Here is a 12,152-nt window from a genome sequence, read left to right on the forward strand (position 1 = left end):
TGTGCAGCTGTGTGCAAGAGTGTGTGCTTAAATGTCCCTCTTTAGACACTCAGTTCCCCTGGAGCCCCTGCAGGATGCTCAGCAGGGCTGAAAATCCAGGAGATAGCTGGTTGCACTGGAATTCAGGGATGCTCCAGGGTGCTACAACCTGTCCTGAATCCCAGTCTCCTGTACCACTATCAGCACAGCAATTCCTGCTGGGTGATTTAGTGAAAAAGCTGTCATTTATGGTCAAAAGAAAAATGATGGGTGAGTTCCCTGCAATTCTAGAATTCACTGGAAGAATTTTTTTTATCTCATCAAAAAATAGAGGAACTATTCTTGAGCAAAGCCTTATCCACCCTGCCTCAGGTGCTCATCTTGCCTGGCAGTAGGCAGCTGGAAACTTTTTGGTTCAAAGCTCATTTTTTTTGGATCTTTTGGCAGGGGGTAGAACACAAGGGGCATCTCCAGAGGATGATTTGGCTGTGCTATTTTAGACCCTTGCCCTGGGAGGAGATGAATCTGCCTCTGTGCTGGATGTTTTCCCCCATAGACATGAAATGAGTGCTGGTGATACAGGCTCAGACTTGATAACATGGAGGCTGAATTTAACATAATTCACCTACAGGCTCTCACAGGGGCCTTCCATGGGGTCAGCACAAAAACTGGTATAGCATAAACTGCTTCTCATGTGACTTTCACTTCCTCCTTTGAAATTGTCTCCTCTGCCTTCAAACTCTCATTGAAAGGCCCAGTGTGAGCAGCACAGATTAATTTAAATCTGAGTGAATATTGGGCTTGACTTTTAATTCCATCTTTATTCTCCACCAGTCCTTCCATTTCCCTGAGCCTTAATCCCATAACAGCTTTAAATCTGTGTGTGTGCATTAAGTATCACATTTAAAGTTTCTGGCTATCCCTAAATCTTATTTCTCACAAGTCCACCACTGTAGTGTTGGTTTAAATTGCCAGAAACATTATTTTGGTGGGTTGGGTGGGGACAGAGTGTTTCAAATATGATTGTACAGCTGTCAGTATCACTGTATAACTGGGAATTAAGCCTTGAAAAAGATGTTTAATCATCACTTTCAGTGACTGAGAAGTTGATTTAATGGGGAGGAATGGAGTTATGTGGGGAATGAAACCTGAAATGCAAAGGGAATAAAAAACTTCATAAGCCTTAAAAAAGCCAGGAGCAAATAGCAAACAGAGAAAATGGTTTCTCCAAAAAAATAGAAAAGAACCAATCCAGAGGATCAGGCACAGTCAGAAGCTTGTATAAAGACAGATACTAACATTTAACCAAAAAAATCTGGAAAACCTGCTGTGGGGACAAAGACTGGCCCAAGCCTCCCTGTGGTTACTGCAAGGCTGTGACAGCAAGGTGCAGGCTCTGCCAGGTGATGCTGTGGGCTCAGGGCTACACCCAGGGCTGGTGAACAGAGAGCCCTGAGCACCTGTAAATCACAAAGGAAACAAAACATCACCGACCTGGGCTCCAGACACAGGCTCAGAGCTCAGCATGGTCCCACTGAAGGCCAAAGTCATTTAACATTTGGGAGGCAAAGTGGCTGCTCCAGCCATGAGCACCATGTGCAGGTCCCAGCAGCTTCCCAAGGCGACAGCCAGGGCTCAGCCAGCACCTGCCCCGTGCCTCCAGATCCTGCTCAGCAGGGAGGTGTGAGTGCAGGTGTGCCCCACACAGGTACAGCCACAAACCCGCTGTCACACGAGAAAGGAGCAGGGCAAGGACAGGTTTTTGGCTCTGCTGGGAGCTGCTGAGTGTGACAGCAGTGCCAACAAACAGGGAGGGGACACACATGTACGAGGGGTCTCAGGCTCCATGTGTGGGGCACGGGCAGGAGGCTCGTGGCGGCGGTGGGGAACTCGCTGCTAATCCTCTTCCACACAGCCTTCCCTGGGGGAGGAGATCTCATGACTCCAGGGAGAAATACATTGTGTAACTAAGCAATGGTGAGCCCAAGCTCCATTTAACAGGGCTTGGCACAGGTGCAACAGAGTAGGATACTCATCCCAAGAGAGCGTGAGAGAGAGCATCCCAGTGCATCACCCGCCGCCTTCGAGTCCTTAAAAGCCCTGTGTGGCTTTGGGAGAGGAGCTCAAGTAGAGGGAAAAAAAAAAAAAAAAAAAGAAAGAAAGAAAAATGCCCATAACCCCCCAGACAGCAGCTCCCTGCGCTGGGTTTCCCTGCACTTGTGTGGAAATGTTGCATAATGTCCCTCTGCACCACATGGAGCTCTGAAATCTGCAGGATCAAAGCTGTATGAAGACACTGTGGATGTGCCAAGACAAATTTAAAGGCATTTCACAACTACAGCAAGAAGGACAAAGCTCCTCTTGCTGTTCCACTGTGACATCTAGTGGCAGTGGCACTGGAGAACACCACAGGAATGGTGCTCCTGGTTTTAGGCCTGTCCCTGCACTTGCCTCCTCAGTAGATTTTCCCCATCCATCCAAGAGCTGTCTTGTATTATTTTGCAAAAAGCTCTTGTGCCACTAATCCTACTGGATTTTTATAGGTGTAAAAAATCGTGATTTAGAGCTTTCACAGTGTGCAGGAGGGCATCCTGCATCCTAGAACGTGTCACTAGGTCTCCACTTGTGGGTGCCTTGTCTGTTTTACAGCTTTATGGCACAGACACTGGGAAAAGACAAAAGGCACTGTGGGTTAAAGAGTGATCATTTAAGATGCATTTACTGAAAAAGCAAATGAGTTAAAATACAAATATTTAGGTCACAGCAGTGTCCAGTTGAGGGCTGATCTTCCAAGTCTCTAAGGTTTGAATTCGCAGTTGTCATCACGTAAATCTTGTTTGCAAACCATTCTCCAAATCCAGTTGTTTTTCATACAGTTTGTTGAATCTTTTGGTAGCAGCTGGGCAAAATTTTTGTTCAATCTGTTGCATGGGATCAAAAGCATGTGATCTGGTGTGAAAAACTTGCCACTAAGTCACCGTGTAACCTTTGCCATAGTAGTTAAAAATGTCACTGCTTGCTCCTCCCTCCTGCTTTCATGAGGGTGGTTTGCAGGGCTGCTTCTCTCTTAGAGAAACATTTGGCCTGTGGGCCTCTGTCTCTGCTGACTGATTAAAAGGAAGATGAGTGTTTGTGTTTTGAAGCTTTATTTATATAGAGAGATATTCAGGAACTGTTTGTATGGTAATGCTGCAGGCATTGTCTTCACCTAATGGCCACAACTAGAGATAGAAGGAACAGCAGAGCAAAACAACAGCAACCCAAGTCCTAAATTAAATGGTAGGTTAAAAATAATGCTGCTAATAAGAAAAGCAAGCAATAAAAGAGAGGCAATGAAATAAAAAAGCAGCTTAGTGAAAATTTCTCCTTGGTGGCAGGCACTGATAACAAAACAGAAAGCCTGGAGTTAAATGAGCTGCCCAACACATGTTGCTGTGATTTAATTAAGAATGTGAGCAACACACTGGAGAAGTAAAGGCTAGGAACTGGGGGTGCCAGGGCTGAAGTGTCTGGGGAAACCCATGGATTTGAACCCATTCTTGTGGTCCTTTCCCAGCCCATGGCAGCCTCGCAGCTCGAAGGCAGGAGCCAGGCTGCTGGTCAAAAATCACCCCAAAAAGGGCAAGGCCACTATGGTAGGTGATGGGTTGGACTTACAAGACCTTGGAGATCTTTTCCAACCTAAAGAATTCTGTGATGTGCTTTTGCTGGAATGCAGTTTTTACCTGCAGCTTTTACCCTCTTCCCAGGAGCTCTGTCCCCCACACAGGGCTCAGGATGTCAGGTGAGGGTAGGATGGAGTCAGAGGAAACACTCCAGTCTTGGATTCTCACCCTGTCCGGCCCCATCTCAGCACCTGGGGGAAAGGGGCACAGAATCACAGAATCATTGGGGTTGGAAAGGACCTCTGGAGATCACCCCGTCCAAGGGGTCACCTGGTGCAGGTGGCACAGGAACGTGTCCAGGTGGGTTTGGAACGTCCCCAGAGAGAGAGACCCCACAGCCTCCCTGGGCAGCTGTTCCAGAGCTCTGCCACCCTTAATGTAAGGCAGTTCTTCCTAGTGTTGAGCTGGAACATTTCGTGGTTTAGTTTACAGTCACTGCCCCTCGTCTTGTGGCTGGGCACCAATGAAGAGTCTGACAGCATCCTCTGACACTCCTTGGGTATACTTAAATGCATTGATGAGATCCCCTCTAGTCTTCTCCACACCAAACAGGCCCAGCTCCCGCAGTGCCTGTGCATCAGAGAGAGCTCCAGACCCCGCATCATCTTTGTGGCCTTCGCTGGACCCTCTTGGACATCTGCTTGTTTTTCCTGTGCTGAGGAGCGCAGGACCGACACCGCCCGCCAGCCCAGGGCCGCTCCCGCCCGCCCGCGCTCAAGATGGCGGCGGCCGTGAGGGCCGGAGCCGGGCCCCGGGGCGGGAAGGGCCCGGCTCCGCCGCGCTGAGGCCGCCCGGCCCCTCCCGACGGGCTCGGAGCGGCGGGGAGGGGCCGCAGCCGGGCCCGGCCATGAGCGGCGCGGCGGAGGCGCGGGAGCTGGAGGAGCGGCTGCGGGAGGCGGCGGCCCTGGGGGACGTGGCGGAGGTGCGGCGGCTGCTGGGCGCGGGGGTGGACATCGACTCCCGCAACGAGATCAACGGCTGGTGAGGGGCGGCGGCGCGCGGGTCCCGGCGCTGCGGGCGAGGGGCGGGCCGGGGCCGCTGCGGGGCCCGGCTCCTCCCGCCGCCCTTCCCAGCGGCGGGGTGCGGGGTGGTTGCGCTCGGGGCTCCCCCAGCCCATTTATCAGTCCCGGGGTCAGGGAGCTGCTTTGGAAACGCAGCTCTTGTGTTTGTTAGTTTTCCCATTTGCAAATACAGAAAAGCTAATCTCGGGAGGCTCGGAGATTTAGTGCTAAAGAGGATCACGATAAAAGCAGGTCGCCCTCCTTTCACCTGTCACTGCATGTTTGCTCAAGGCCCCCATCCAGTCGTTTGTGGGGGACAGTAGTGGGAGTCACTCTGCAAGGCAAAGGAGCGCCCTGCCCTGCGCAACTTAGAGCTACAGAACTTTAGAAAGTACCGCAGTGAAGGAGACTTCAGTCCAGTTATCAGTTTACACGTAACTCGGGTGAGGTAGGACGGGGCTGGTGAGGAGGAGGCGGGGCGATGCATCCCAACCCTTCTGCTTCCTTCCCCAGGACCTGCCTGCACTGGGCCTGTAAGCGGAACCATGCCCAAGTGGTGTCCTGCCTGCTGGAGGCTGGCGCTGACAAGCACATCCTCACTGCTAAGGGAGAGCTGGCGGCACAGCTAACATCGAAACCAGACATCCGCAAGATTTTGGGAGGTTCCCATCTTAAAAGTCATCTAGAATTCTTGGTCTAAACACTAAAGTTTTTAGTGCTTTTATCTGAGGCAGTAATTGGCAAAACTTTGGCTAGGAGCATTGTATCTCATTAGATAGCTCAGATTTATACATTTGGGCAAATAGATGTGGGGATTTCAGGTAGGAAGGCTCTGTGTTCTGAGCTGTGTCACCCAGAAGTGAAAGAGCTGTATGCTTTGGGAAGTGTGCTGCTGCACTCTTGTGTGCTTTTGTTAAGCTAAGGTTGGCAGGCAGGCTGCAAATGGGGGCTTTACAGTTTTATAGCTGTGGTCTAACCATGATCAATATTACAAATCCCCTCAAAACAACCTTATCACTCAGGAAGTTATGCCTTCTGAGCACCTTGTTACAGTATGACTTGCTGGTATGGTGAATTTTTGCCATGTAAATCTGCCATTTTACACTTTTCATATGCACAGCAAACCCAGTTAGATGTGTGTGACACTCCTGAACAAGAGCAAATGCCATCAGCATCTAGGTACCATGCTCCAAATTAAAATTCCAAAGTGCTTTACCTTTGGTAATGTGCTATCTTCTGCAGTTGCACTTAGCTCTCTATAATGATCTGCTCTTACATCAACAGTGCAGGGTCATCCTTCACAAGGTTGCAGCTAAATCATGACTCAGGTTCCAACAGTTACACCTGAAGGAATGGCATGTTCTAACTCAATACTTTGCTTTCTTTTGGGCAAGGTGCTCATCTCTTGGGCTTAGTTTGTGGCAAACGACTCACCTCTTTATAACATCTAAACTGTCAAGCACATGTAGATAAACTCTGTTCATAAATGTATTATTTTTCTGTCTTTTAAGCTCTCATGTGTTTCCTGGGGAATAAACACATATCACTTACCTTCTCTCCTAGTTTTTATTCTGGGAGTGTGGTATAATTGAGCAGATCTTTCTGAACTGCTTTGACATCAGTGTTTATGTTCTGTAATCCTCAGGCAGGAATGTCACTTACTGCAGTGCTTTTATGCAAGAGTTGAGTTTGCTTTGGTATTACAGTAAGTAGTCACTTCCCTGAAAAAATACTGGGTTGAATTTGCTGGCCTAGGTCATAATAAACTATTTACAGCAGTGCTATTAAAAGCATTTTGAAATGAAATTCAATAAAGGGCTACTGGTCATCCAATTCATTTGAAAGCGCTGGAGTAACACTGCTAGAAATTTCAAAGGTTATTTTTTCCCCTCCACTTTATTTTTAAAAAAACATAATATACTGAAGACATTTATAGGTTTTTCTTTTACTTTACAGCTACTGGCCTTAAGTGTTATATGCTTCTGGAACATAGGTGTCATTCTTTGATGACCTTGGAATGTGATGTAGTTTAAAGACACAATAGGAGAACTAACTATATTCAAAATGAGAAAGATCTATCCAGTAACATGATGGGTTTTTTTCTCTCTCCATCCCCTACCCCTTATTTTGAACTTCATCAATAGAGGAACAAACTGAATGTCAAGGAGCGAAGGATTTAAATTTACCCATTGTTGTGAACTACTCAGCCAAGCCACCATTCCGTAACGTTTACAGCGAAGAAAGCATTCCAGGCAGCTTGGCAGAATCCCAGAATGAAAGTGCTTCCATCTCTTCTGCTTCCCAGAGTGAAACCAGCCCTTGTCCATCAGCACCTCAGGCCGAAAGCACCTGCACAGCCGTGTCCTGCAGCAGCGATGATGAGACTGCCCCAGCAGCCAGCCCTGCAGCCACAGCCCCAGCAGCCAGCCCTGCAGCCAGGCCTGCCCCAGCAGCCAGCCCTGCAGCCACAGCCCCAGCAGCCAGCCCTGCAGCCAGGCCTGCCCCAGCAGCCAGCCCTGCAGCCACAGCCCCAGCAGCCAACCCTGCAGCCAGCCCTGCAGCCAGGCCTGCCCCAGCAGCCAGCCCTGCAGCCACAGCCCCAGCAGCCAGCCCTGCAGCCAGGCCTGCCCCAGCAGCCAGCCCTGCAGCCACAGCCCCAGCAGCCAGCCCTGCAGCCACAGCCCCAGCAGCCAGCCCTGCAGCCAGCCCTGCAGCCAGGCCTGCCCCAGCAGCCAGCCCTGCAGCCACAGCCCCAGCAGCGAGCCCTGCAGCCACAGCCCCAGCAGCCAGCCCTGCAGCCAGGCCTGCCCCAGCAACCAGCCCTGCAGCCACAGCCCCAGCAGCCAGCCCTGCAGCCAGGCCAGTCCCAGCAGCCAGCCCTGCAGCCAGGCCTGCCCCAGCAGCCAGCCCTGCAGCCACAGCCCCTGAGCCCCCCGTCAGCACAGCCTCAGCCTGTGCCAGCCCAGCGCTGCTCGCCGGCCCCGCCTGCCCCCCGGCCACCGCCCCCAGCCTGGGGCTCTGCTCCCCCACACTGTCCGGCCAGGCCCTGCCCCTGCAGCCCAACACCTCCCCCAGCGGCCCTGCCTCCGCCTTCCAGCCCTTCTTCTTCACGGGAACATTCCCCTACAACATGCAAGGTAAACAGGCGCCCTGTCTCCTAGTTCTGTTACTGGGTGAACAATGAAGTAACCATTTCACTTCAGATTCTAGTAGAATAGAGGCAGAGATGCTGAATCCTATGGCCAAAGGTGCCCTGAACTTTCTTTTGTGCAGTTAAGTAAAATGTCTGTTACACTGTTATTTTAACCATGGTAATACTTTGCAAAACAATGGAATGATCAGTCCACGTAACATGAAAATTTCCATTTTGCACTACGTCTGCATCAAATGCAGCTGTGGTAGTTTGGTAACAACTCAGCTTTGTGACTGGATAGATCAGTTTCAACAGTATTAACATGGTTCTCCTGTGTATTTTTGCTGGAAGCTTCTGTTTACTGCACAGTATTTCTCAGTGAGATCACAGGGATTCTATTAAGAAACCCGTTGTTAACCTTTTAATTGTTTCTCTGTCAGAACTTGTGCTCAAGGTCAGAGTCCAGAACCTGAGAGACAATGACTTCATTGAGATTGAACTGGACAGACAAGAATTGACCTATCAAGATCTGCTCAGAGTGAGCTGCTGTGAACTGGGCATTAATCCAGAGCAAGTAGAGAAGATCAGAAAACTACCCAATACACTTATAAGAAAGGTAGGAATAGAAATGAGAGGTTAACTTGACTTTGCCGACATCAGAGAAGGTATTTTTGTAAAAAGATTGGCAAGATGACTTAAAACTGATTCAAAGGGACGTTAGACCCTTCTTAAAACTTCATCATAACTTGCTTAAAAATATTCTTGTCAGAATAGGCAAGAATATTTCAGCTTCTAAAGCATATGGAACTATTACAGCTTGACTTTTAAAAAACTTATCAGAAACAGTGCATTTAGGTGCTTTTAACATAATTGCTATGTAATACTTCACTGTCTGCTTGCCTGAAAAGACCAAACAGTAAGAGGAAAAACCTCCACAAATTGGCATATGAACAGTCTAAAGACAGGCTGTTAAGAAATAAACCTGTTTTCCTGTTCCAAAAATATATATTCTGTAGGTCTGTAAATGAAAGTGGTCACAAATCTTGGTTAAGTGACATGCACAAATACAACCAAATCATGATGAAATTAATGGAGAAGAAAAAGTCTGAGGAGAAAAACCAAAGAAGCAAACCTGCTACACTTCTAACGAGTATATGCTGGTTGGGTTTATTTTTTTCATTCTTTATTGCTGTTACTGGGTGTGATATCCCTGGAATTTTTGTTTATACTTCCTGTAGTTATTTCATAAATAATAACAACCAGCTATGTTTAAGAGTGTTTTGTCCTATCTGTTTCTTACAAGGACAAGGATGTTGCCAGACTCCAGGATTTCCAGGAGCTGGAGCTGGTCCTCATGAGAAGTGACAGCTCTCCATTCCAGAACGCTGCAGCTGTGCTGACGGAGCGGCCATGCTACAACAGCAGAGCATCCAAACTCACCTACTGACCCTGGGGGCTGCAGCTGCACTGGCAACACCTGCCAGTGACACTGGCAGCCACCTCAGAGTGTGGAAAACCTTAAGTTATTATTAGGGTTACTATTTTAACTAATATTTTATATTTTATATTTAATACCCTGTTCGCTTTTATTTTTTACTTGATACTGTATTCAGCCAAGGGATACCTCATTTGTCTAGTTAAAATCACATGCTTCCAATGTATTTCAAGGAAGTTTATTGGTTGTATCTGGCAGCAGGGGGGCACAAAAGACATAATTATTGATATGAAAATTATGTTAAGTACACCCACTCTGACCAAGACTCACGGAAAGATTCAGGAAATTGTGTGTCTCTGTGTGTATATATGTGTTTTAAACCTCCTCATTAATTTAAATGAAAGAGACACACAATGAATACTTGCTGTCTAAAAATGTAGAAATTTAAGTCCTTAACCTCTTGCCCCTCACATACACCTAGATGGATTGTCTAGAGATACCTAATGCTCAGAAGTGGCAGGAGAAACCATCTTACTGGGCTGAAAATAAGTGGAATAAGCATGCCCATATTTAACTGTTTATTGCCCCTGTGAGAATATTGTACTTCCACCAAAAAACACAAAAGCCTCTTGTAAATGCTCCTTAATGAAGTCTCAATGAGTTGAAGTGCCCTTTCAAGAGAAAGCCCTTGTTTCAGGAGATGGGGAGGGGACCCCCAATTTGTGTTGGTGGTTTGTACTTTCTGACTGATGAGAGCCTGTGCATTACTCACACCAGGTGTCAGTATTATCAAGACAGGAAAGCTCTGTGTGGCTCTCCCTCATACACCAGTTCCAAGGGGGTGGTGGTTTCTGCTGTGTGAGGAGAAGCACAGCAGTGTCCTCAGGGGAGATCACAGCTGGAAGGAACACAGTATGCTTTCATGAGCCACTAAATGGGAAATACACCACGAGCAAGTAACTTGTAACTTTACATCATGCACAGTCTACTGTCACCATTACAGAGCCTTGTTTTAGCCAGGTGAGTACTGAAAGCTGCCTCCAGGCACTTTTAACTTTTTTTTTTCCCTCTTCATTGTGAGGAGTGAAAAAACCACAACTCTGGTTAAGCTACAGACTGTTTAACTGTTTAACTTGCATTCAAGCAAGTCAGTAATGAAAAATTCACCTGTGCATTAGAAGTACCTAAGTCACAGCATTGCTGGAATATAAACAGCCTAAAGCTTTTCCTGATTAACATGGCAGCCTGGAAAGTTACACTTTTGGAGGCTGTTTTCTTTTTTACCAAAAAATACAATGCTGACCTTTGTCCCAAAACCCTTAATTGGGTCCTGAGGTGGGTAAAGAAGTGAGGGACTTGCTTTTTCTGCACAAACTGCTTTTTCTCCCCTCTCTTCCCCCCACCCCAAAGTGTATTGATTTTCCTTCCAGCTCTGCATTTTGAGGCTGCACTAGAGCAGAGTTTCTGCAGAGCTGGTGCTGTGTTTGTTGTTGATCTGGACTGCAATGTTGACAGTCAAACTATAAATAGTACAGCATTATGTTCTGGTAGAAGCAGCATGGCTGCCACCCTCCCAAGTATTCTGCACACCAAGACAAGACAGAAACCTATTCTGCCAGCAGAGATGCTTGGCTCAGGATTTCACCAAATTATTTAGGCTTAAAATTCTTGCTTACTGCAGTCAAAATAATTATGATCCTTTTCTCCATGCAACACACACATCACCTCAACCCTGCTAATTTCACATTCTCAGTCCTGGTTTTTCTCCAGCCAGGAGCTGAGCTACTTTAATGCCAGATTCAACTCCTGGGAAGCTCAAGACTGTGACACAGTATGAAGTAAAACTTCTTAACTAAGGTTCCTGCTTTGTTTTTCTTGTAGGACAGGAAAGAAGGATTTATTTTAACAATTGTGTATTTATCTTTCCAGCATAGCTTGGAGGTTAGCTCAGATTATGTGCAATAACTCTCTGAAAAACAGTAGTGGCTAAATGGCTCAAAATTAATACAAGTATCTAATTTCTTTACAGTTCCTTTATTTGGGAAGTCAGTGTAAGGACTGTCTCCACTAATTACTGAGCATTCTGCTAGAGAGCAGCTGATTTAAAAAGCTTTATTTCTCTAGTTTCCACCCAGCATAACACTTCAGGTGTTAAATCTTAAACTCTACTCGTAATCTGACTGTAATAACAGTAAATCTATGCATTCAGAGAAATATTTTTGTATGTTTTATGCAGTTTGATAAACTCTAAGGCACACTAGTTATGTTAACTAGTTTTTGTTGGGCTTCTTCCTTGAACAATGAACTGTTGGAATGCAACTGAGATTAAGTTTACAAAACTTACTGTTCTTCCGAGGACGACTTTTGTTTGCACTACAAACTTGTACTGAACTGACATTGCTACTCTTCACTTATATTAAAGTATCAGTCATTTCAAGTACCTTGATCTCTTCTTTTTTCAGGGTGGGGGGTAGAAGGATGTGAAGAAGACCACTCTGGAGTGGACAGGACACTTTAAAATTTCAATACAACTTTGAAAAATCATAGGCCATTTGTAACACCTAAAGACTGTGAAAACCAGTACGGAGAAAGCATGCAAGCAGTGCTTACTGAAATGAGCTACTTGCCTTTTGCCTAGCATTCCTAGAAAATCTGGGATGGTATTTACTGTGGGCTCGAGCTCTGAAGATACTTCTCACAAAGACCAATCTCTGTAGAGATGCTTGTACAGTCAAATATGGAGGCAGAAAGGCACTGTGTTTCCTATGCTCTGAAAAACAGAATTTTCCTTCATCTTCAAAGCATAGACTCCCCTATGAGACATGTCAGAATGTGAATCCCAGGCTAATCTACTACGAGGTACCTCATTTTATCATTTTTACTTTTGCAAAGTAAGGGGAAATGCAAATCAACAAATAAGGGCAGTGGAAGGTGGAAGA

At 46.8% G+C, this 12,152-nt stretch overlaps 1 protein-coding gene across 1 annotated transcript; it reads left to right on the forward strand.

The window, feature by feature from the left end:
• The first annotated feature begins 4,146 nt into the window (after window positions 1-4,146).
• On the forward strand, window positions 4,147-11,653 carry LOC130260681 (ankyrin repeat domain-containing protein 40-like). Its single transcript, XM_056506294.1, has 5 exons — window positions 4,147-4,625; window positions 5,159-5,307; window positions 6,790-7,782; window positions 8,219-8,394; window positions 9,082-11,653. The coding sequence occupies exons 1-5, from the start codon at window positions 4,162-4,164 to the stop codon at window positions 9,223-9,225; spliced, it is 1,926 nt and encodes a 641-aa protein (XP_056362269.1). The 5' UTR covers window positions 4,147-4,161; the 3' UTR covers window positions 9,226-11,653.
• The last annotated feature ends 499 nt before the right edge of the window (window positions 11,654-12,152 follow it).

This window comes from Oenanthe melanoleuca, chromosome 18 (assembly GCF_029582105.1).
Source record: "Oenanthe melanoleuca isolate GR-GAL-2019-014 chromosome 18, OMel1.0, whole genome shotgun sequence".
Taxonomy (NCBI): domain Eukaryota; kingdom Metazoa; phylum Chordata; class Aves; order Passeriformes; family Muscicapidae; genus Oenanthe; species Oenanthe melanoleuca.